Source organism: Lutra lutra, chromosome 9, assembly GCF_902655055.1.
Source record: "Lutra lutra chromosome 9, mLutLut1.2, whole genome shotgun sequence".
NCBI classification, from domain to species: Eukaryota; Metazoa; Chordata; class Mammalia; order Carnivora; family Mustelidae; genus Lutra; species Lutra lutra.
In genome coordinates this window covers 39,885,062-39,912,196 of record NC_062286.1, presented here as the reverse complement: position 1 = coordinate 39,912,196, position 27,135 = coordinate 39,885,062, and the positions used below count along the sequence as shown (strand labels likewise).

Here is a 27,135-nt window from a genome sequence, read left to right as displayed (position 1 = left end):
GACGCCACCCGTACACTAGGTGGCAAAGTCGGGCTTGCAGATAAAAATGTGCAAAGCAACACCTGGAGGAATGAGGTTAGGTGAGGTCATATGGGGACAGAGAACATGGAAAACAGCAGAGGATCTAGAACGAAGCTTTGGAGCACTTGGACATTTAAAGACCAAACAGGTATCTTACTTCTTGGATGTGATAAAACCACAAATAATATATATTTGAAACCAACAATAAAATATATTATTATGGGTGTATAAAGGATAACAGGCTTCTGACTTCTCTGCAGTACATACGAGAGCTTTCGTTATGCTCACTATTGAAAAAACAAGCTACAGGAGAAGAGATTTTTCATGCAGATTACTTGTGAGCTGTAACTGTCTGAAAAGGTTTTTAGCAATCAGTACACAGAAAGAAAAGGTGAAAAGAAGACTGTGATCAAGTACACTAGTTCCCCGAGAAATGTTATTTTGGTATGAACAAGGTAACATTTCTCAAAAATTACAAAGTCTGCCAAAGACTGGTAAAGAGGTATGGAAAAAAGAACTCTCATCCACTGCTGGTGGGAATGTAAATTAGCAAAGCCTCTCTGGAGGGCAATTTTGCAATTCTACCAAAATTTAAACCCGGTTATTTTTAACCAACAGTCCCATTTCTGAGTATATAACTGTCCTAAAGAAATCTTAATGCGTGTGCGAAAATGAACAGACATTCACAGCATCACTGTGAGTAATAGCAAAAAATTAAAAACAGCCTAAATGTCCATCAATGGGAGAAGGAAAAAGCATGATACATCCATCTGATGGAACACTACCCAGTAGTTTAAAAATACATCATTATTGGTATACTTCAAAAACACAATGATAAATGGGGAAAAAAATGCAGAATGGCTTATACAGTATAATACCATTTCTACAAATTTTAAGATTCATGACAGTGGTTACCTGTGGGGAGGCTGAGAGAGAAGGGGCTGGAACTGGGAAGGCTTATTAAAGGAGCTTCAACTGTAGTAATATGGCTTCTTCTATAATATAAAACTGAAGCAAGTATAACAAGTGTCAAATTTTATTAATTCTGGGTGATAGGAACCTAAGCATCTAGTATATTATCCGGTGAACTTTTATCTTTGCAAGTGGGGAAACGAAAGAGGCTGTGCATGTAGTGCTTTATTCATGGGAGAAGCGGGGAAGCACAGTAAGCTGTATGTTTTCTAATGATGATTCAGTAAAGGAGATACTGAAAAATTCTACAGTAAGTTCATCATGGTCAACTGAACATGTATGCTGCAGAAAGAACAGGATGTAAGTAAGAAATCCTTGCTGGCTGTGAAAGGCAAGAGTACACCTAAGCTTTCAAAATGACAGGTTAGATTAGATTATTTCTTCCCGGTACTCACTCACTCTCCCACTCTCTCTCTCTCTCTCTGTACTCTGGCTTCTTTAAAGGCATGTATCTAGATTATATACCTAGTATTTAAAAAGTGTGTGCGTGTGTGTGTGTGTGTGTGTGCATGTGCATGTGTATAAATATGTGTGTGTATAATTACTTAGAGCTGAAATAATAGATTTTAAAGTTAAGAAAATGTGGTATGGTTGTTTTCATTTTTTTTTCCTCCTTCCCAATCCATTATTACTATCTTCAGTATCTTCAGAAAGAAACTGATGATTTATTCATTACTAGGTGTTTTTAACAACCACTTCTCAGTGTTAACATTGAACCCAAAGGAATACTTTCAGAACCAAATAAAACCAAATAATGGACCAGGTACTCATTTGGCAACAGCCCCTAATCTGAAACATTCAAGTCTCCTAGCTTTTGAATGTGCCATATCATCAATGTCATATCTGACAGCTGAAAATATTCCTTAGTGAAAAATTTCACTGTAATTTCTGAGTCAGTACTTAAGTCTAAATATCTGAGAGTCACTTGCTGCCATTCTCAAAGAATGATACTTCTGAGTTAGGACTTCTTAATTTAACAGAAGTTAAGTAAAAAACCAGAAACCAACCGGATATAAAATTTAATCTATGACTCAAGCTGCCTCTGACCTGGAGACAGATACCTGTGAAAGATCACAACAGTATTATACTGGACAATAAAAGAAAACTCAATTATGTTTATTTTGTTTTAAATATTATAACATGGTTTTAAAATTAAACTGATAGTTCCCATGTGAGCTGAACACCCATTACATAGTCTACAGATTCCTAAGATGTAAGGAAGCATTAGGTAAAGGGCCAGAGATAAGGCACAAAAGGAGGTGGGTGAAAGCTAAAGACAAACATGGACTATTTTAAAATTCTGGCTAGGGGGCGCCTGGGTGGCTCAGCGGGTTAAAGCCTTTGCCTTTGGCTCAGGTCGTGATCTCAGGGTACTGGGATGGAGCCCCGCATCGGGCTCCCTGCTCAGTGGGGAGCCTGCTTCCCCCTCTCTCTCCGCCCGCCTCTCTGCCTACTTACGATCTCTGTCAAATAAATAAATAAATAAACAAATAAATCTTAAAAAAAAAAAAAAAAAAAATTCTGGCTCGGGTGGTCTGCACCCAAACCAGGGAAATGCTCCTCTTCCTCCTCTAATGCACTTCTTACTCCCATAACTCAATGCTCAGGTCACTTTTAAGACACTGTTCACACGAGGGAAAATATTCCACGTAAAGCAGATTGATATGCATATCTTGCCATTATTGTAACAACACTGGCAAAGGAAAATGAATCAGAAAATGATAGTAATAATCATATTTTGCATTTGTGTTAACACTCCAAAGACAATATAAAGAATAAAAACCAGAGCTGAGACTTTTTCCTACTCACGGCAAGCAGCCAGGACTGGTAACAAGAGCAAGAGCGTCCGCACTGATGCAGATGCTGTAAGGTAACTGCCCTCTTACCCAGCTGGTTCTTCATCCCCATGAGCACGGAGTTCATGTGCGCTTTGGAAGCGTAGAGCTTGCTCACGGCCTTCCTTGACCTGATCATCTCCTTGGCTAGCACCACACAGACGTCCTTCTGACCCTTCTTGGCAGCATCTCTCACTGACCGTTTCACTTTTTCTTCTTCTCTTTGGATATCTAAATTTAGAACATAACACAAAATACCAAAAAATTAAAGGTAAGCCAGGAGATGTATTGGCACTCAAATCTGTTCTTAGGGTGATCTAAGTGTGCCTATTAAAAAGAAAACAGGGGCAGCTGGCTGGCTCAGTCTGTGAAGGTTGTGACTCTGGATCTCAGGGTTGTGAGTCTGAGCCCCAAGGTGGGTGTAGAGATTTCTTAAAAATAAAATCTTAAAAAAGATTAAAAATAAAAGGAAAAGAGAAAGGAAGATATAAACAAAACTAAAATAATTAATATAATAGGCTTTCATTATTTCCAAAAACAGTTTAAAGTAACGTAAAAGTAAATCCTAGTATAATTAGGCAAAATTTCAAAACTGCTCTGGCAAGGGCATTTGTTGGTATGGGTACTAAGGCCCTTTAAAAATACTGTAAATGTATTCCAGAGCTTGCTCTAATAATCAGCAGTGCTCCCACGAGTATAGAGTGTCATCGCTACATTCACTAATGATTTATAAAATCCTGCAACTTAAAGGAAAACCCGAACATATTAAAATTATCAAAACATTCCCTCCTCTCACCAGCCCCTGGTAACCATCCATCATTCTACTTTCTGCCTTTCTGAATGACTACTCTAGGTGCCTTATATAAATAGAATCATAGACTATTTGTCTTTTTGTGACTAGCTTGTTTCACTTGGCATAACATCCTTAAGGTTGATCCATATTGTTACACGTATCAGACTTTCCCTTCTTTCTAAAACTGAACTGATACCCCATTGCACGTATATACCAAATACTAAATTTTGTTTATTCATTCATCAACAGACATCTGGGCTGCTTTTAACTCCGAGCTATTGTGAATAATGATGTTATGAACAGAAGTATACAAACATCTCCTGGAGGCCCTTTCAAATCTTTTGTGTACATACCATGTTACCAAAGACTGGGTGGTTTAAACAACATAAATTTACTTCTCACTGTTCTGGAGGCTGGAAGATCAAGGCCAACAACCAATCTGGTTCCTGCTGAGAACCTATTTCCTGGTTTGCAGAGAGATTCCTTATTAATGTAGCCTCACATGCCCAAGAGATACAAACATTCAGTCCACAGTATTCTACCTCTGCCCAAATTTATGCCCTTCTCACATGTAAAATGTATTCGTTCCATCCCAACAACCTCAAAAGTGTTAACTCATTCCAGCATCAACTTCAACTTTTTTTTTTTAAGATTTTATTTATTTATTTGACACAAAGAGATCACAAGTAGGCAGAGAGGCAGGCTGAGAGGGAGGTGGAAGCAGGCTCCCCGCTGAGCAGAGAGCCTGATGCAGGGCTCGATCCCAGGACCCTGAGACCATGACCTGAGCTGAAAGGCAGAGGCTTAATCCTCTGAGCCACCCAGGCACCCTTCAACTTTTTTTTTTTCAACTTCTAAAGTCCAAAGTCTCATCTAAATATCATCTAAACCTTACATGTGAAACTAATGTAACATTGTATGTCAACTATACTAGAAAAATAAAATAATTAATAAATATCTAAATCAGATATGAGTAAGATTCAAGGTATGATTGATCCTGAGGTAAAATTCCTCTCCACCTATGAACATGTCACTGGCATAGGATAGACATTTCCATTCCAAAAGGGAGAAATAGGAAAGAAGGAAGGGGTGACAGTCCCCAGCAATTCCAAAACCTAACAAGGCAAACTCCACGAGGTCTTAAGACTTAAGAATCCTCATTGATCCAGTGATCTGACTTCCAGACCCACTGAGGGGGCAATATCATCCCCATGCCTTGGTGGGGCACCACCATGCTGTGGTTTTCTGTGGAGGACCCACCCAACTTGAGGCTCTGCCAGGCAGGGGTCACACCCTTAGGGCCCTGCCAGCAGTCCTTCTCTATGGCTTTGGCTGGAAGCAGACTGGATTACTAGAACCAAGATGGTAGCCCTGATGATCTCTGAATCAGCTTTTGGAACATTCTTTCCTTTCTTGAAAAACAGTGCAGGTTCAAAGTCTAATTGTTTGTTTATCGTCCTGTCCTGAAGAATCTAAGTCTGACAGCCCTCCTTCATTCCAGACCTATATCCATCTCTTTCTGTTCAAACTGTCAGTGATCCTGCTAGGGTCGCTGAAGTAGTCTGCAGTTAACACACATTCTAATCTCCTTACCAAACAGTTGGTCAACCATACCCTTGTTGTCTTCTTCCAAACACGCTTTCTCATTTTCTACAATATGTACAGATTGAAACTATGCCAAAGCTTTAAGTTCTGGTTCCTTTTTGTTTAACAATTCCTTCTTTGAAATAATAAATGAATTCAGTAACATTGCAGGATAATATGCTGAAATTGGTTGCATTTCTATACATTAATAACGAAGTGACAGGAAGAGAAAGTAAAAAACCAATTCCATTTACAACTGGACCATAAAGAATAAATACCTAGGAATAAACTTAACCAACGAGGTAAAAGACCTGTGTTCTGGAAACTATAAAAGACCTGTATTCTGAAAACTATAAAACACTGAAGAACTCAATGAAGATGACACAAACAAATAAAAAGATATCCCATGCTCGTGGATTGGAAGAATTAATATTGTTAAAACGTCTATATTACTCAAAGCAATCTACAGATTCATTGCAATCCTTATCAAAGTACCAAAAGCATTTTTCACAGAACTAGAACAAATAATACTAAAATTTCTATGCAACCACAAAAGACCCTGAATAGCCAAAGCAAATTTGAGAAAGAACCAAGCTGCAAGTATCACAATCCCAGATTTCAAGATCTATTCCAAAGATATAGTAATCAAAACACTATGGTATTGGCACACACAAAAAAGGCATATAGATCAAAAGGACAGAATACAGAGCCCAGAAATAAACCCACACAAAGTCAATCTATGACAAAGGAGGCATGACAATGAGGAAAAGACACTATTTTCAGTAAATGGTGCTAGGAAGTTGGACAGCTACTTACGAAAAAAAAAGAGACTACACCACTCATACAAAAGGTATCTTATACAAAATAAACTCAAAATGGATTAAAGACCTAAATGTGAGCCCTGAAACCATAAAACTCCTAGAAGAAAACATAGGCAATAATTTGACATTGGCCTTAGCAATATTTTTCTAGATAAGATTCGTCAGGTAAGACTATACCAAAATTAAAGTTTTTGCAAAGTGAAGGAAACCATCAATAAAATAAAAAGGCAACTGACTGAACAGGAGAAGATACCTGCAAACAATACATACAAATAGAGGTTAATATCCAAAATATATAAAGAACTTATATAACAACGCAAAAAAACCAAGCAAACACAAAAAACCACCCCAAATAATCTGATGAAAAAAAATGGGCAGAGGATCTGAATATTTCTCCAAAGACATACAAGATGGCTAACAGACACATGAAAAGATGCTCAACATTACTAATCATCAGGGAAATGTAAATTAAAACCACAATGAGATATCACCTTACACCTGTCAGAATGGGTAGAATAAAAAAAAAAGACAAGAAATAACAATTGTTGGCGAGGATGTGGAGAACAGGGAACCCTCATGCACTGCTGGTGGGAATGTAAATTGGTGAAAACAGGAGAAAAATAGTATGGTTCCTCAAAAACTTAAAAACAGAAATATCATATGATCCAGTAATTCCACTCCTGAGTATTTACCCAAAGAACACAAAAATTCGAGGAGACATATGCACCCCTATGTCTACTGCAGCACTCTTTACAACAGCCAGGATTTGGAAGTAGCCCAAGTATCCATCAATACACGAATGGATCAAGATGGGCTATATACACACAATGTAATATTACTCAGCCATAAAAACTAATGAAATCTTGTCATTTGTGACAACATGGATGAACCTAAAGGTTATAAGTGAATTATGTCAGAGAAAGACAAATACTGTATCATTTCTCTTATATCTGGAATCTAAAAAATAAAAATGAAAGAAAAGTAGAAACAGATCCACAGAAAACAAACTTATGGCTATGAGAGGGGTGAGGGTGAGAGGTGGAGGATGGGCAAAAATGGGTGAAGGCTTCCAGTTATGGAATGAATAAATCACTGGGATTAAAAGGTAAATTAAAACCTTTAATAGGGTAGGGTATTTTATTTTATTATTTATTTATTTATTTTATTTTTAGTTTTTTTTATTTTTTCAGCATAACAGTATTCATTATTTTTGCACCACACCCAGTGCTCCATGCAATCCGTGCCCTCTACAATACCCACCACCTGGTGCCCCCAACCTCCCACCCCCCACCCCTTCAAAATTCTCAGATCGTTTTTCAGAGTCCATAGTCTCTCATGGTTCACCTCCCCTTCCAATTTCCCTCAACTCCCTTCTCCTCTCCATCTCCCCTTGTCTTCCATGCTATTAGGGTAGGGTATTTTAATAGTGTTGTACAATAACAGATGGTAGTTACATTTGAGGTGAACACAGCATAATGTACAGAGAAGTTAAATCACTAAGTTGTAAAGCTGAAACTAATGTAACATCATATGTCAACTATACTTCAATAAAAGAAAGAAAAAAAAAAAACAATTCATTCTTCAGTTTCTCTTTCTCCTTGCATTCTACCATAAACAGGAAGAACCAAGCTATCCCTCCAATACTTCGCTAAGCTCAGTGGGTTAAGCTTCTGCCTTCAGCTCAGGCCGTGATCTCAGGGTCCTGGGATGGAGCCCCACATCAGGCTCTCTGCTCCTCAGAGAGCCTGCTTCCCCACCACCCTTCCGCCTACTTGTGATCTCTGTCAAACAAATAAATAAAATCTTTAAAAAAAAAAAAAGAAGAAGAAGAAGAAGAAATTTCTTTAGCTAAATCTATAACTTCATTGCTTGCAAGTTCTAACTTCCAATAAACACTAGAGCCCAAACATAGTTCAGGCAAATTCTTTGCCATTTTATAAACAAATGCCTTTTTGCCATTGTCCAATAACCTGTTCCCCATTTCCATCTGACACCTCAACAGAATGACCTTTAACATCCATATCTTTACCAATTTATGTACAGTTATTTAAGTGTTCTCTAACAAGATGGAAGCTTTCTCTCCAGCTTTTTTTTTTTTCCCCACTAAGCCCTCCCTGGAACTGCCATTAAAGTTCCATTCCTGGCAAAGTAGGCTTTTCTTAGCATGCAACTCAACACTCTTCTAGTCTCTACCCATTACCCACTTCCAAAGCCACTTCCACATTTTTAAACGTTTGTTACAGCAGCACCCCACTTTGTGGTATGAATGTATGTATTAGGTCAGGCTGCTATAACAAATACCGAAGATTTGGTGAATTAAACAACAGAACTCATTTCAAAACCATTCTGGAGACTGGGAAATCCAAGATGAAAGTGCTGGCTAATTCAATTTCTAAGAGCCCTTTTTCAAGTTTTCACATAGACACCTTCTTGCTGTATCCTCACATCATGGACACATTATCTTTCTTGTGTCTCCTCAGAAAAGGGCACTAATCCCATCCATAAGGACTCCACCTTCATAGTCTAATTATTCCCAGACCCATACCACCACCTCCATACTATCACACTGGGGATTAGGAATTCAACATATGAATTTTGGGAGCAAAACATTCAGTCCACAGTAATCCTCGAAAGTGTAATTGTGGCATCACATGGCAATTCAATTTTTAACTCTTTGAGGAATAGCCATACTGTTTCCCACAGCTGCTCTGTCATTTTACACTACCACCAACAGTGACTGCTGGTTCCAGTTTCTCTACATCCTGCCCACACTTATTATTTTCTGTTTTGGTTTGATTGATAGCAGCCATTCTAGTGGGTCTGAGGTGTTATCTCATTGTAGTTTTTCTTTTTTTTCTAAGATTTATTTGTCAGAGAGAGAGAGAGAGAGCGCACAAGCAGGCAGAGTGGCAGGCAGAGGCAGAGAGAGAAAAAGGCTCCCTGCTGAGCAGGGAGCCCGATGTGGGACTCAATTCCAGGACCCTAGGATCATGACCTGAGCCGAAGGCAGCAGCTTAATCCACTGAGCCACCCAGGCATCGTCATTGTGGTTTTAATACACATTTCCTTAATCATTAGTAATTCTGACTATCTTTTCATGTGCTTATTGACCACTTGTATACCTTCTTTGGAGAAATGTTCTAAGGACTTGAAAATCTATTCAAGTCCTTTGTCCATTTTTGAATAGGATTTTTTTTTTTTCAGTTGAGTCTTAAGAATTTTATATATATATTCTGGATATTAATCCCCCATCAGATATATGATTTACAAATATTTTCTTCCATTTGGTGAGTTATCTTTTTATTCTATTTGTTTTTACTATGTTCTGTGATTCATAAAGCTTTTAATTTTCATGAAGTCCAGTTTGTTCTATTTCTGTTGTTGCCTGTGGCTTTATGGTCATATCTAAGAAATCACTGCCAAATCCAATGTCATGATGCTTTTGCCCTATATTTTCTTCTAGGAGTTTTATAGTTTTTTCATTTAGGTCTTTGATCCATTTTGAGTTAATTTTGAGTTCATTTGTATATGGCGATAGGTAAGAGTCCAACCTCATTCTTTTGCATATGGTTTATCCAGTTCTCCCAGCACCGCCTGCTGAGAAGACCGTCTTTTCCCCACCAAATGGTCTTGGCACCTCTGTCAAAAATCATTTGGCCATATATTATTTCTAGGCTTTCTATTCTATTTCATTGGTCTTTATGCCTGTCTACATGCAGGTAGAACACTGGTTTTATTTCTACAGCTTTATAGTAAGTTTTGAGATCAAGGCGGTATAAGTCCTCCATCTTTGCTTCCCCCCCCAAAACTGTTTTAGCTCTTTCTGGAGATTCTATATAAATTTTTAAATGGATTTTTCTATTTCTAAAAAAAAAAAAGTCATTGGGATTTTGATAGGGATTGCACCAAATTTGTAGATCAGATCGGGTGCTACAATATTAAGTATTCCAATCCATGGACACAGCAGGTCTTTCCCTTTATTTATATCTTAAAATTTTTTTCAGTAACGTTTTTATACTTTTCACTGTGTAAGTCTTTCACCTCCTCGGCTAATAAGTTAATTCCTAAGGATTTCATCATTCTTTTTGTTGCTACTATAAATACGATTGTTGGGGCGCCTGGGTGGCTCAGTGGGTTAAGCCGCTGCCTTCGGCTCAGGTCATGATCTCAGGGTCCTGGGATCGAGTCCCGCATCGGGCTCTCTGCTCTGTGGGGAGCCTGCTTCCCTCTCTCTCTCTCTCTCTGCCTGCCTTTCTGTCTACTTGTGATCTCTCTCTGTCAAATAAATAAATAAAATCTTTAAAAAAAAATAAAAATAAATAAATACGATTGTTTTCTTAATTTCCCTTTCAGACTGTTCACTGTTAGTGTACAGAAATGCAACTGACTTTTGGGTGTTTTGTATCCTGCTAATTTGCTGAATTCATTTATTAGTTCTAACACTTTTGTTAGAATAGATTTGTTTGGAATCTTTAGGGTTTATACACAGAAGATCATATTATCTACAAACAGGTAATTTTACGGGTGCCTGGGTGGCTCAGTGAGTTACTGCCTTCAGCTTAGGTCATGGTCTCAGGGTGCTGGGATTGAGCCCCACATCAGGCTCTCTAGAGAGCCTGCTTTCCCCCCCACTCTCTGCCTGCCTTTTTACCTACTTGTGATTGCTCTGTCAAATAAACAAAATCTTAAAAAAAAAAAAAAAGTAATTTTACATCTTCCTTTCCAATTGGATGCCTTTTCTTTCTTTTACTTAATTGCTCTGGTTAGAGCTTCCAGTATCTGTTGAGGAGAAGCAGCCAAAGGCAGACAGACATCCTTGCATTGTTCCTGATTGTAGAGAAAAACCTTTCTTTCACAATTGAGTGTAATGTTTGCTATGGATTCTTCACATATGGCTTTTATTACATTGAGGCAATTTCCTTCTATTCCTAGTTTGTTGAATGTTACCATAAAAGGGTGTCAAATTCTGTCAAATGCTTTTCTGCATCAACTGAGATGCTTACGTGTTTTTCCCCCTTTATTTTGTTGATGTGTTATATTACATTGGTTGATTTATATATATTGAACTATCCTTGCATTCCAGGAATCCCACTTGGTCATGGTGTATAACCCTTTTAAGTCTCTGCATTTTTTTTTTTAATTTCTGCATTGGTGTTCATATTCCTGTACTGTCAGTTGACTAAGGAAGTGTTTTCTCCTCAGTTTTTTTGGAAAAATTTGAGAAGAACTGAGGTTCTTTTAATATTTGGTAGGAATCACCAGTGAATACATCAGGTTGGGGACTTTTCTTTGTCACAAGATTTTTTCATTACTAATTCAATCAAGTCTGTTCAGATTTGCTCTTTAGTTTCAGTCTTGGTAGGTTTTATGATTTTAGAGATTTGTCCATTTCAAAATGTGTTATCCAATTCATTGGTACACAACTGTTCATAGTAACCTTATATAGTTTCTGTAGAATCATAGTAAGAGTCCCACTTTCATTTCTAATTTTAGGGACTTGAGTCCTCTCTCTCTTTCCTCCCATTTTTAGTCAATCTAGCCAAAGACTGGCTAATTGTGTTGGTCTTTTCAAAGAACTTGCTGTTGGTTTCTTATTCTGTTTTCTTATTCTCTATTTTACTTATCTCAGCTCTAATCCTTACTACTTCATTTATTCTGCTAATTTTAGGTAAGTTTCTTGTTCTAAATCTTTAAGATATAAAGTTAGAGGTGGCTGGTTTGAGATCTTCCTTCTTTTTTAATGTTAGCATTTTTATAGCTATAATTTCCTTCTGAGACTGCTTCTGGTACATACCACAAGTTTGGATATACTGTGTTGTGGTTTTCACTCATCTCTAAATACTTGCTAGTTTCCCTTGTGAATTTTTTTGACCCATCTGTTGTTTTAAGAGTGTGTTTTTTCCCCACTATTTGTGAATTTTCCAGTGTTCCTTCTTCTACTGATTTCTAATCAACCCTTGTAGTCAGAGAAGATACTTCACATATTTTTTAATTTGATCGAGACTTGATTTTTGAGCTAACATATGGTCCATTCTGAAGAATGTCCCATGTGCACGTGAGAAAAATGTGTATTCTGTTGTTTGGCATTCTGTAGAGGTCTATCAGATCTAGTTGATTATATTGTTCAAGTACTCTTATTTTTTATTTATCTTCAGTCTGGTTGTTTATTCACATTTTTAAAAAGACTTATTTATTTATTTAGAGACTGTGCACATGAGCAGTGGGAAGCAGGAGAAAGAGAATCTCAAGCAGACTCCACACTGAGCATGGAGCCTGATTCAGGGCTCGATCTCACAACCCTGAATCATGACCTGAACCAAAATCAAGGCTTAACCAACTGAGCCATTCAGGTGCCCCTGGCTGTTATATTCACTTTTGAAAGTAGGTTATTATTAAGTCTCCGGCTATTATTGCAGAATGGTTTCCCCCTTTGTCAATTTTTGCTTCACATATTTTGACAATCTGTTTTTAGGTGCACAGATATATATAATTAATTGTTGTATCCTCTTATTCTACTGAAACTGTTAGTAATATAAAAGGTTTGACTTGTAATCTTTTTGATTTAAAGTCTGTTTTATATTAGTACGGCAACTTCTACTCTCTTTTGGTTACCATTTCCATGGGGCATCTTTTTCTGTCCTTTCACTCTCAACTGACATGTACTTTTGGATCTAAAGTGAATGCCTTATAGATAGTATAGAATAAGATCATTTTTTAAAATCAATTTTGCCAAGCTCTTTCAACTGAAGAGTTTAATCCATTTACATTTAATTACTGACAAAGAGGTGCCTACTTCTGCCATTTTGCCAATTTTTCTGTAGGCCTTACAGCTTTTTTGTCTTTCATTTCCTGCATTAATGTCTTCTTTTCTGTTTACTTCTCTTAATAGTGAAACTTTTCAAATCCTATTCCATTGGCTTTTTTTGTATAACCTATAGCTATTTTCTTTGTGGTTATCATAGGGATTACAGTTAATACACTAAAGTTATAACACTAATTTGAGTTTATATGAGCTTAACTTCAATAGCATATAAAAACTTAAATTCTATACATTTCTGTTCCCACCCCCATTCAGTTACTCATGTCACAAAAGTACATCTTTCTGTAAACTGAGTTCAAAAACATAGCCTAATATATATTTTTTTCAAATGCCCAAGTCTCCCAAATCATGCAGAAAACAAAAAATGGAGTTACAAAATGAGTTACAAAAATGCTAGCTTTTATAATTGCCCATGTGTTTACCTTTAGCAGAGCTATTTATTTTTTCATATGGCTTCAAGTTACTATCATACTTTAATTTCAACCAGAAGGACACCCTGACAGTCCTTCCAGGCTGATCTAGTGGTAACAAACTCCCTCAGCTTTTGTTTATCTAGGAATGCCTTGATTTCTCCCTTGTTTTGCTGGATATAAGATTCTTCGCTGATAGTTCTTCTTTCATTTGAAAATATCAACCCACTGCCTTCTGACCCTTAACACTTGTGGTAAGGAATCTGCTGAAAATCTTACTGAGATCCTTTTATATGGTAAGTCCTTTCTCACTGCTTTGAACATTACCTGAAGTTTGCTATTATAATGTGGCATTACAATGTGCACTGGCATGGGTCTCTGAGTATACAGTATTTGAAGTATGTGGAGCTTCTTGGATAATTATATTCATGTCTTTCATAAAATTTGAGATGTTTCTGTCCCTAGTCTTTTAAATCACCTCCCTGCCCCTTTCTATTTTCCGTGTGGGACTCCCACAAAGCGTCTGCTGGTCTACTTCATGGTATTCTACAGATCCCTTAGGCTCAGTTTACTTCAAAATCTTCCCCTTCTCCTCAGACTTGATAATTCCAATTGTACTATTTTCAACTTCACCAATTCTTCTGCCTGCTCAAATCTGCTTTCAAGTAACTTTAATAAATTTTTCATTTCAGTTATTGTACTTTTCAGCAGCAGAATTTCTTTTTGTATCTTTTGGTTTCTTTTCTATCTTTTTATTGATATTTCCACTTTATTCATGTTTCATTTTCTTGACTTTGTCCACATTTTACTTTGGCTCTTTGTACATCTTTAAAAGTTGTTCTAAAGTATCTGTTGAGTAAAATGGTCATCTGGTCTTACTCAGGGACATTTTCTGTTCATTTATTTTCCATTGGATGGGCCATATTTTCCTATTTGTACATCTTGTGATTTTGTTGTTGTTGTTGAAAATGAGACATTTGAATCTTATAAGTCTGAAGTCAGATTCTCCCACTTTACAGGGTTTGTGATTTGTTTTTTTTTTGGTTTTACTGCTGCAAGGTATCATTGTGCTGGGGATCAATCTACACTGTAAACTTAAAAGTATTCTCAGGTCTTTGCAGAGCCTTAGCTTGCCTTGGGTTTGCACACTGACCTGTTCTGCCATATCTGTGTTTTTGAATGTCTTAGTCCTTGATATTAGGAACGTAAGATGCTGCAGTGCACTACGGAAGCACTAATTTTCCTCAAAAATTAAATACAGAATTACCATTTGACCCAACAATTCCACTATAGGGCATAGAGTACAGGGGAAAAAAAAAAGAAAAGATGAGAACAGGGATTCAAAGAGATACTTATACACTCATGTTCAAAACAGCATTATTCACAATAACCCAAAGGTAGAACCACCCAAATGTCCATCTGAAGATGAATAAACAAAATGAAGCATGCATACAATGAAGTACTGTTCAATCTTAAAAAGGAAGTTAACTCTGATTCATGCTATATATAATGGATGAATGTCAAAAACATTATGGTAAGTAAAATAAGCCAGGCACAAAGGGACAAATATTCTTTGATTCCACTTATATGAGGTATTTAAAATAGTCATATTATACACAAAGACAGAAAATAGCATAGTGGTTACCAGGGGATTTGATGTCATTTGCACAGGTGGGGTGTAAGGGGTGGACAGAGAGTTACTATTAAATGGGCACAGGGTGCAGGAGTCAAGATGGCAGAGAAGTAGCAGGCTGAGACTACTTCAGGTAGCGGGAGATCAGCTAGATAGCTTATCTAAAGATTGCAAACACCTACAACTCCAACAGGAGATCGAAGAGAAGAAGAACAGCAATTCTAGAAACAGAAAATCAACCACTTTCTGAAAGGTAGGACTGGTGGAGAAGTGAATCCAAAGCGATGGGAAGATAGACCGCAGGGGGAGGGGCCGGCTCCCGGCAAGCAACAGAACACAAAATCAGGACTTTTAAAACTCTGTTCCGCTGAGGGACATGGCTCCAGAGGCTTAACCGGGGTGAAGCCCACGTGGGGTCAGCGTGGCCTCAGGTCCCGCAGGGTCACAGAAGAATCGGGGGTGTCTGAGTGTCTGAGGGCACACAGAGGAGTGGGACCCCAGGCTCTCGGCTCCTGCGGGCTGGAGACTGGAGGCCGCCTTCTTCATTCCCATCCTCTGGAACTCTACGGAAAGCACTCAGGGAACAAAAGCTCCCGAAAGCAAACCCGAGCGGGTTACTCAGCCCGACCCCTGGTAAGGGCGGTGCAATTCCACCTGGGGCAAAGACACTTGAAAATCACTACAACAGGACCCTCCCCCAGAAGATCAACAAGAAATCCAGCCAGGACCAAGTTCACCTACCAAGGAGTGCAGTTTAATACGAAGGAGAGCAGCGGAATTCCAGAGGAGGAGAAAGCAAAGCACGGAACTCATGGCTTTCTCCCCATGATTCTTTAGCCTTGCAGTTAATTAATTTTTTTTTTCTTTTTCAATTTTTTTCTTCTTCTGCTAAATCTTTTTAACTTTTACCCTTTTCTTCTTTAATGTTTTTTAACTAGATTATCTAGTATATATATATATATTTTTCCCCTTTTTATATTTTTTCTTTATTGGTTTTCTTTTTTTAATTGTTTATTTTTTTCTATCTTTTTTTCTGAACCTCTTTTTATCCCCTTTCTCCCCCTTCACGATTTGGGATCTCTTCTGATTTGGCTAAAGCATATTTTCTGGGGGTGTTGCCACCCTTTTAGTATTTTACATGCTCATACATATACTCTTATCTGGACAAAATGACAAGGTGGAAAAATTCACCACAAAAAAAAGAACAAGAGGCAGTACCAAAGGCTAGGGACCTAATCAATACAGACATTGGTAATATGTCAGATCTAGAGTTCAGAATGACGATTCTCAAGGTTCTAGCTGGGCTCGAAAAAGGCATGGAAGATATTAGAGAAACCCTCTCGGGAGATATAAAAGCCCTTTCTGGAGAAATAAAAGAACTAAAATCTAACCAAGTTGAAATAAAAAAAGCTATTAATGAGGTGCAATCAAAAATGGAGGCTCTCACTGCTAGGATAAATGAGGCAGAAGAAAGAATTAGCGAAATAGAAGACCAAATGACAGAGAAGCTGAGCAAAAGAGGGACAAACAGCTACTGGACGACGAGGGGAGAATTCGAGAGGTAAGTGACACCATAAGACGAAATAACATTAGAATAATTGGGATTCCAGAAGAAGAAGAAAGAGAGAGGGGAGAAGGTATATTGGAGAGAATTATTGGAGAGAATTTCCCCAATATGGCAAAGGGAACAAGCATCAGAATCCAGGAGGTGCAGAGAACCCCCCTCAAAATCAACATTAGGTGCACACCCCGTCACCTAATAGTAAAATTTACAAGCCTTAGTGACAAAGAGAAAATCCTGAAAGCAGCCTGGGAAAAGAAGTCTGTAACATACAATGGTAAAAATATTAGATTGGCAGCAGACTTATCCACAGAGACCTGGCAGGCCAGAAAGAGCTGGCATGATATATTCAGAGCACTAAACGAGAAAAACATGCAGCCAAGAATACTATATCCAGCTAGGCTATCATTGAAAATAGAAGGAGAGATTAAAAGCTTCCAGGACAAACAAAAACTGAAAGAATTTGCAAACACCAAACCAGCTCTACAGTAAATATTGAAAAGGGTCCTCTAAGCAAAGAGAGACCCTAAAAGTAGTAGATCAGAAAGGAACAGAAACAATATACAGTAACAGTCACCTTACAGGCAATACAATGGCATTAAATTCATATCTCTCAATAGTTACCCTGAATGTTAATGGGCTAAATGCCCCAATCAAAAAAACACAGGGTATCAGAATGGATAAAAAAACAAAACCCATCTATATGTTGCCTACAAGAAACTCATCTTAAACCCGAAGACACCTCCAGATTTAAGATGAGGGGGTGGAAAAGAATTTACCATGCTAATGGACATCAGAAGAAAGCAGGAGTGGCAATCCTTATATCAGATCAATTAGATTTTAAGCCAAAGACTATAATACGAGATGAGGATGGACACTATATCATACTCAAAGGATCTGTCCAACAAGAAGATCTAACAATTTTAAATATCTATGCCCCTAACATGGGGGCAGCCAACTATATAAACCAATTAATATCAAAATCAAAGAAAAACATCAATAATAATACAGTAATAGTAGGGGACTTTAACACTCCCCTCACTGAAATGGACAGATCATCCAAGCAAAAGATCAACAAGGAAATCAAGGCCTTAAATGACACACTGGACCAGATGGACATCACAGATATATTTAGAACATTTCATCCCAAAGCAATAGAATACACATTCTTCTCTAGTGCACATGGAACATTCTCCAGAATAGATCACATCCTCGGTCCTAAATCAGGTCTCAACCGGTATCAAAAGATTGCGATCATTCCCTGCATATTTTCAGACCACAATGCTCTGAAGCTAGAACTCAATCACAAGAGGAAATTGGGAAAGAACCCAAATACATGGAGACGAAACAGCATCATTCAAAAGAATGAATGGATCTACCAGGAAATTAAAGAAGAATTGAAAAAATTCATGGAAACAAATGATAATGAAAACACAACGGTTCAAAATCTGTGGGACACAACAAAGGCAGTCCTGAGAGGAAAATATATAGCGGTACAAGCCTTTCTCAAGAAACAAGAAAGGTCTCAGGTACACAACCTAATCCTACACCTAAAGGAGCCGGAGAAAGAACAAGAAAGAAACCCTAAACCCAGCAGAAGAAGAGAAATCATAAAGATCAGAGCAGAAATCAATGAAATAGAAACCAAAAAACAAAAGAACAAATCAACGAAACTAGGAGCTGGTTCTTTGAAAGAATTAATAAGATTGATAAACCCCTGGCCAGACTTATCAAAAAGAAAAGAGAAAGGACCCAAATAAATAAAATCATGAATGAAAGAGGAGATATCACAACGAACACCAAAGAAATACAGACAATTATAAGAACATACTATGAGCAACTCTACGCCAACAAATTTGACAATCTGGAAGAAAGGGATGCATTCCTAGAGACATATAGACTACCACAACGGAACCAGGAAGAAATAGAAAGCCTGAACAGACCCATAACCAGTAAGGAGATTGAAACAGTCATCAAAAATCTCCAAACAAACAAAAGCCCAGGGCCATACGGCTTCCCGGGGGAATTCTACCAAACATTTAAAGAACTAATTCCTATTTTCCTGAAACTGTTCCAAAAAATAGAAATGGAAGGAAAACTTCCAAACTCATTTTATGAGGCCAGCATCACCTTGATCCCAAAAACAGACAAGGATCCCATCAAAAAAGAGAACTACAGACTAATATCCTTGATGAACACAGATGCGAAAATTCTCACCAAAATACTAGCCAATAGGATTCAACAGTACATTAAAAGGATTATTCACCACGACCAAGTGGGATTTATTCCAGGGCTGCAAGGCTGGTTCAACATCTGCAAATCAATCAATGTGATACAACACATTAATAAAAGAAAGAACAAGAACCATATGATACTCTCCATAGATGCTGAAAAAAGCATTTGAGAAAGTACAGCATCCCATCCTGATCAAAACTCTTCAAAGTGTAGGGATAGAGGGTACATACCTCAATATTATCAAAGCCATCTATGAAAACCCACCGCAAATATCATTCTCAATGGAGAAAAACTGAAAGCTTTTCCGCTAAGGTCAGGAACACGGCAGGGATGTCCGTTATCACCACTGCTATTCAACATAGTACTAGAAGTCCTAGCCTCAGCAATCAGACAACAAAAAGAAATTAAAGACATCCCATCGGCAAAGAAGAAGTCAAACTATCACTCTTCGCAGATGATATGATACTATATTTGGAAAACCCCAAATACTCCACTCCAAAACTGCTAGAACTTGTACAGGAATTCAGTAAAGTGTCAGGATATAAAATCAATGCACAGAAATCAGTTGCATTTCTCTACACCAACAACAAGACAGAAGAAAGAGAAATTAAGGAGTCCATCCCATTTACAATTGCACCCAAAACTATAAGATACCTAGGAATAAACCTAACCAAAGAGACTAAGAATCTATACACAGAAAACTATAAAGTACTCATGAAAGAAATTGAGGAAGACACAAAGAAATGGAAAAATGTTCCATGCTCCTGGATTGGAAGAATAAATATTGTGAAAATGTCTATGCTACCTAAAGCAATCTACACATTTAATGCAATTCCTATCAACGTACCATCCATTTTTTTTTTCAAAGAAATGGAACAAATAATCCTAAAATCTATATGGAACCAGAAAAGACCTCGAATAGCCAAAGGAATATTGAAAAAGAAAGCCAAAGTTGGTGGCATCACAATTCCGGACTTCAAGCTCTATTACAAAGCTGTCATCATCAAGACAGCATGGTACTGGCACAAAAACAGACACATAGATCAATGGAACAGAATAGAGAGCCCAGAAATAGACCCTCAACTCTATGGTCGACTAATCTTTGACAAAGCAGGAAAGAATGTCCAATGGTAAAAAGACAGCCTCTTCAATAAATGGTGTTGGGAAAATTGGACAGCCACATGCAGAAAAATGAAATTGGATCATTTCCTTACACCACACATGAAAATAGACTCAAAATGGATGAAGGACCTCAATGTGAGAAAGGAATCCATCAAAATCCTTGAGGAGAATACAGGCAGCAACCTCTTCGACCTCAGCCGCAGCAACATCTTCCTAGGAACATCGCCAAAGGCAGGGGAAGCAAGGGCAAAAATGAACTATTGGGATTTTATCAAGATCAAAGCTTTTGCACAGGAAAGGAAACAGTTAACAAAACCAAAAGACAACTGACAGAATGGGAGAAGATATTTGCAAATGACATATCAGATAAAGGGCTAGTGTCCAAAACCTATAAAGAACTTAGCAAACTCAACACCCAAAGAACAAATATTCCAATCAAGAAATGGGCAGAAGACATGAACAGACATTTCTGCAAAGAAGACATCCAGATGGCCAACAGACACATGAAAAAGTGCTTCATATCACTCGGTATCAGGGAAATACAAATCAAAACCACAATGAGATACCACCTCACACCAGTCAGAATGGCTAAAATTAACCAGTCAGGAAATGACAGATGCTGGCGAGGATGCGGAGAAAGGGGAACCCTCCTACACTGTTGGTGGGAATGCAAGCTGGTGCAACCACTCTGGAAAACAGCACGGAGGTTCCTCAAAATGTTGAAAATAGAACTACCCTATGACCCAACAATTGCACTGCTGGGTATTTACCCTAAAGATACAAACGTAGTGATCCAAAGGGGCACGTGCACCTGAATGTTTATAGCAGCAATGTGTACAATAGCCAAACTATGGAAAGAACCAGATGTCCATCAACAGAGGAATGGATAAAGAAGATGTGGTATATATACACAATGGAATACTATGCAGCCATCAAAAGAAATGAAATCTTGCCATTTGCGATGACGTGGATGGAATTAGAGGGTATCATGCTTAGCGAAATAAGTCAATCGGAGAAAGACAACTATAATATGATCTCCCGGATATGAGGAAGTGGAGATGCAACATGGGGGGGTTATGGGGGTATGAGAAGAATAAGTGAAACAAGATGGGATTGGGAGGGAGACAAACCATAAGTGACTCTTAATCTCACAAAACAAACTGAGGGTTGATGGGGGGAGGGGGGTTGGGGGGGGTTATGGACATTGGGGAGGGTATGTGCTATGGTGAGTGCTGTGAAGTGTGTAAACCTGGCAATTCACAGACCTGTGCCCCTGGGGATAAAAATGTATTATATGTTTATACAAAATAAAATTTTAAAAAAATGGGCACAGAGTTTTAGTATGGGATGAAGGAAAAGTCTGGAGATGGACAGTGGTAATACTCTGTGAGATTCAAAGAATTTTAATAGGGATAGATGGCTAATTGACAATAAACACAGGGTTTAAACTTGGTAGTGTTGACTTCAAAACCCATGATCTTTTTCTGATACCATGTTAGAGTTAGTTACCTAATAAACTGTTTCATTTTTGTGTGTCTGAATTTGGGGGTCTTCCTTTTTTTTTTTTAAACTTTGTGTATTTTATTTTTATTTTCTTTAGTCCGATCAGCCAACATATAGTTCATCATTGGTTTTTACATAGTGCTCAGTGATTCATTAGTTGTGTATAACATCCAGTGCTCATCATATCATGTGCTTTCCTTAATACCCATCACCCAATTACCCCATCCCCCCCCCACCCTCCCTTCTGAAACCCTTAATTTATTTCCTGGAATCCAGAGTCTCTCATGGTTTGTCACCCTCTCGGATTTCTTCCCACTCGGGTTTACCTCCCTATCTTCCCTCCTATTGTCCTCTGCCTAATTCCTTATATTGCACATATTAGTGAAACCATGTAATAGTCTTTCTCTGCTTGACTTATTTCACTTAGCCTAATATCCTCCAGCTCCATCCATGTCAATGCAAATAATAGGTATTCATCCTTTCTGATGCCTGAGTAATATTCCACTGTATATATGAGCCACATCTTCTTTATCCATTCATCTGTTGAAGGACATCTCAGCTCCTTCCACAGTTTGGCTATTGTGGACATTGCTGCTAGAACATTAGGGTGCAGTTGCCCCTTCTTTTCACTATGTCTGTATCTTTGGGGTAAATACCCAGTAGTACAATTGCTGGGTCATAGGGTATCTCTATTTTTAACATCTTGAGGAACCTCCATACTGTTTTCCAGAGTGGCTGTACCAGCTTGCAGTGTAAGAGGGTTTCCCTTTCTCCACATCCTTGCCAACATTTGTTGTTCCCGGTCTTGTTAATTTTTGTCATTTTAACTGGTGTAGGGTGGTATCTCATTGTGATTTCGATTTGTATTTCCCTGATGGCAAGTAATGTGGAACACTTTTTCGTGTGCCTATTAGCAATGTGTATGTCTTTGGAGAAGTGTCTGTTCATGTCTTCTGCCCATTTCTTGACTAGATCATTTGATTTTTGGGTGTTGAGTTTGGTAAGTTCTTTATAGAGCTTGGTTATCAGCCCTTTATCTGTTATGTCATTTGCAAATATCTCCCATTCTGTAGATTGCCTTTTGGTTTTATATACTATTTCCTTTGCTGTACAGCTTTTTATCTTGATGAAGTCCCAAGAGTTCATTTTTGCTTTTGTTTCCCTTGCCTTTAGAGAGAAGTTGCTCTGGCCGAGGTCCAAGAGGTTACTTTCTGTACTCTCCTATAGGATTCTGATGGATCCCTGTCTCACATTTAGGTCTTTCATCTGTTTAGAGTTTATCTTTGTGTATGGTTTAAGAGAATGGTCCAATTTCATTGTTCTGCATGCAGCTCTCCAATTTTCCCAGCACCATTTATTGAAGAAGCTGTCTTTTTCATTGGATATTCTTTCCTGCTTTGTCAAAGATTAGCTGACCATGGTCTGGGCTGTTCTGACCAATGATCTATGTGTCTGTTTTGTGCCAGTACCATGCTATCTTGATGATCACAGCTTTGCTATGTAGCTTGAAGTCAGGCACTGTGATACCTTCAGATTTGGTTTTCTTTTTCAATATTCCCCTGGTGATTCAGGGTCTTTTCTTGAGTCTTCCTTTAAAGAGTGTTCAGCGTTATTTCGACAGGCAGTTAAGCTCTCTGCAGATCAACTTTTAAGAATTGTTTTTAAGCTCTGTTGGTGAGGGCTATGGTAGCCTTTAATCTAGGTCTACCTTAGCCTTAATAGTAAAGGCATGATCTTTCTAGGTTCTCTACTGAATGTCCAAAATGTTCCAACAATGTCTCTTCCTGTGTCTGATCAGAACACTGCAATCTCTTAATTCTTTGTTACCTCTAAGAATTGTTTAGCTTATAGTGTCCTGATATTTGTGCTGTTCCCCAGTAATTGTTCTTTGCCTAACCTCTTGAAATCTCTATATGTGCACAGCTTAGTATTCAGCAAAAGACTCAATGGTACACTGTGTAGACATTAGAGTTCTCTCTCTGGGTACTACCATTCTCTCTGATATTATGCCCCAAATTCCAGTGACTGTAGCCTCTATAAATCCTGATCTCTGTCTCCTCAACCCCAAGACCACCATGCTCTGCTTAGAACCTCCTTCCATGTGCCATGATCCAGAAGGTTTTTCCAGGCTGAAAACCAGGACCATATTAAGACTGTTTCCCACTTCCTGGTAATCAAAATGCTTCACTCAGTTGTCCAAGTTTTGAAAACCAATGTTTCACAGATTTTTGTACAGTTTTTTATTTATGATGGGAGTGCAAGTGCAAATTCAAAAACATTATTCAATCATGGCTGGGAATATAATTGCTCTTTCCAATTCCTTTCTTAAGGGAGTGATACTGAAATATCCTTATGGTATTAATTTTTCTCCAATCGTGAAAGTTAAAAACCATAAAAGTTTTAAACATTACTATCTCTGTGTCAAGTCACCTTAATTTTATTCTGTATTTCCTAAAAATCAACTTTATTTAGAAATATATAAGGGGGGCCTGGGTGGCTCAGTGGGTTAAGCCTCTGCCTTCGGCTCAGGTCATGATCCCAGGGTCCTGGGATGGAGCCCCACATCGGGCTCTCTGCTCGGCAGGAAGCCTGTTTCCCCTGCCCTCTCTCTGCCTGCCTCTCTGCCTACTTGTGATCTGTCAAATAAATAAAATCTTTTTTTAAAGATTTTATTTATTTATTTGACAGAGATCACAAGTAGACGGAGAGGCAGGCAGAGAGAGAGAGAGAGAGGGAAGCAGGCTTCCTGCCGAGCAGAGAGCCCGATGTGGGACTCGATCCCAGGACCCTGAGATCATGACCTGAGCCGAAGGCAGCGGCTTAACCCACTGAGCCACCCAGGCGCCCCATAAATCTTAAAAAAAAAAAAAAAAAAAAAAAAAAAAAAAGTATATATATATATACATATATATATATATGTATTTTTTTTCCTCAATTTACAGCCATGCTAAGATAAACAATTAGTCATGAAAATGTAATTCCATTCCTTACTTATGCACACTTTATTTAATCTGAATTCCATAAAACATTCCTTTATAAGTAGGAAGAGGTGATTGTTTTTTTTTGTTTGTTTGTTTTACAATGGCTTACAACACAACTGATTCTTTTACAATTCTGGTGGTCAGAAGTCTAAAATCAAGGTGTTGGAAAGGCTATGTTCTGGAATCTTCAGGGAGGAATCAGTATCTTGCCTTCTCTAACTTCTACAGGACAACTGCATTCTGTGGCCAGTGGCCTCTTCCTCCATCTTCAAAGGACATTTTCCTAACATCTGGTTCCATGATTACCTCTCCTTTTCTCGCACTTTTTCTCAGCATATTAATTCCTTCTTGTAAAAACCCTTGTGATTATATTGGTCCCACCCAGACAACCTAGCAAAATCTCCCCACCTGAAGATTCCTAATTTAATCAGATTTGCAAAGTCCCATTTGCCACATAAGGTAACATATTCACAGGTTCTTGAGATGAGACTGTGAACATCTTTGGAAGGCCATTATTCTACCTATCGCAATAATGTTAGCACCTGCTTTGTTTCCAACACTAACCTGATCTCTAGGAAATCAGAGATAAATGAACACCGCCCCTCCCTCTTTCTGAGCTGAACTGCAGGCCAAAGGAAAGATTTAGTTCTTATAAAATGTAAAGGTTTTTTATAATGATTAAAAAGCAAAATAATTAGGACAACCATAAATAATTAATAGAAGAATCAACTAGGTCTTACAATGGGGTAGATGAAATTTATTTTTATGAATAGAAGATTAAAAGAGGGTAAGGAATAGGAGACAAAATTATAATTTACCTCTTATTTGCCTGTCAACAACTCTCATTTCCTTTCTTATCTTCAATGACCATTCATTGACCTGGGAAAAATTTTAGAAAAAAATTGTAAGAAAAACCAACACTCCTAATTCACCAAATTTTAAAGAATTTTAGAATTCTACATTTATTCTAGACAAAAAAAATAAATAAATAAATTTCAAACAAAAGCTTTAGGGCCAAATTCTATTTTTTTAAAATATTTTTATTCACAGAAGTCCCAATTTATTTAAAAATTCTTATCTGAAGGCAGGCAGTAAGAAGTACTTTATACAAGACCTCAGAGAGAGTTCAGGACCCTGTAGGTACATAAACATTTTTCAGGAGGTGCACAGGCATAGTAAAAAGTGATCCTTAAAAGGTGAAAATCTTTCATTGGGGAGGGTATGCGTTATAGTGAGTGCTATGAATTGTGTTAAGACTGATGATTCACAGACCTGTACCCCTGAAGCAAGTAATACATTATACGTTAATAAAAAAATAAATAAAAGTTGAAACATCTTTTGAAACCTATTTCAAAACCTGTTCTTCCTGTGTCAAGAGTTCACCTTTTCCTTCCTCTTTTCAACAATAATGCTTCTTCATTTTACAAAGGACAGAAATTCCTCTGACCTATGTCTATTATAATGATATATTTCCCTTAGAGGCAAAAACATCTAAAAACATAGAGCCAAATGGAAATAACAATGTGGGTGTTGAAAAAGCACTGAACTACTCTAATGTCTATCGAATTCTTATGCAACTGAAGTGTTTTCTAATTCTTCAGTTTCAAAAGAAATTGAAGGAAAATCAGAGTTGTCAGCTGATAATCATTAAAATCAAATTTACATTAAATAACTACATGCCCTTTGCCATAGGACACAGAATTTCAAAGAACTTAGCAACAATGACATAATAAAACTTCCATTACCATCGATTTATTTATATTAAGGGCGTTTCTCAACACTAGAGTCTAATAAGACATAAAACAGGGCTTTCTTCCAGTTGTGGCAGCTTGTGAGGAGGATCTCTTGTTTGTGCCCACAGCCATGCAGTCCACAGACTTTCTACAGTTGGTGCAGGTCTTTGGAGGCAGGAAGATGGGCACAGCTATGGCACTCTGCCAATGGGGTAACAGCCTCATTAGGTGGATGGGCATTCCCTGGAGATGATCCAACCATGCACAATGCAATCCAAGCTACTGAAACCTCTTCTGTTTCTGGGCAAGGAGTGATTAGCTGGCATGGAACCCTCAGACTATGAAGGGTGGTGGTCATAAGACACAGATTCACACATTCAGTCCACGTCCAAGCCAGGGAGGCCTGTTACCAGAAACAGGTGGTTAGGCTTCCAAGAAGATTAAAGACCTCTTCATCTAGTATGACTAGATGCTGCTGGTGGCTGACCCCCATCACTGCAAATCCAAAAAGTTTGCCTGTGATCACTACCAGAAATCGAACCAGTAAGCCCATCAGGAGAATCAGGATTCACCTTTACAAAAAGCAATGACTGCGGGATTTAAACTTAAAATAATGAAACAGGAATAGAATTGATGCTGAACCTTGTAGCCTTCATCCATGGGGACTTATCTAAACAGCATTAAAAATTTTATAAAAATATTGGGACACCTTTGGCTCAGGTCATGATCCCGGGGTCCTGGGATTGAGTCCCACATCAGGCTCCCTGCTCAGTGAGGAGCCTGCTTCTCCTTCTGACTGCTCTAAATAAAATCTTAAAAAAAAAAAAAATCTATACAATTAAGAGAAAGTATACTTCCAATAAATTTCACTTTTTAATGATTTCATTAAAATCATTATTTAACAAAATCTATAAAAAATTTTGCAAAAGCTGTAGTAACTCCAACCAGAAGAAATATTAAGGTACTTAAAATTACATGGATATGTGATTTTTAGAATTTTAACATTAGGTTTATATTATTTCTTAAAGTAAAATTCATATAACATAAAAATAACCATTTCGAAATATACAATTCAATGGCATTTAATGACTTCATAATGTTGTAGAATCAT

At 37.8% G+C, this 27,135-nt stretch overlaps 1 protein-coding gene across 2 annotated transcripts in view; it reads right to left on the bottom strand.

The window, feature by feature from the left end:
• The window catches only part of CHMP3 (charged multivesicular body protein 3), a 65,210-nt gene that overhangs the window by 17,368 nt on the left and 20,707 nt on the right, over positions 1-27,135 (bottom strand). Inside the window, exons 2-3 of one of the 2 annotated variants that reach the window (XM_047744201.1) lie at positions 25,110-25,170; positions 2,880-3,059 (exon numbers count right to left, since the gene is read on the bottom strand). In XM_047744201.1, coding sequence (XP_047600157.1) covers positions 2,880-3,059; positions 25,110-25,170 — 241 coding nt within the window. The remainder of the gene's footprint in view (positions 1-2,879; positions 3,060-25,109; positions 25,171-27,135) is intronic. The other variant, XM_047744202.1, reaches the window with a different exon arrangement.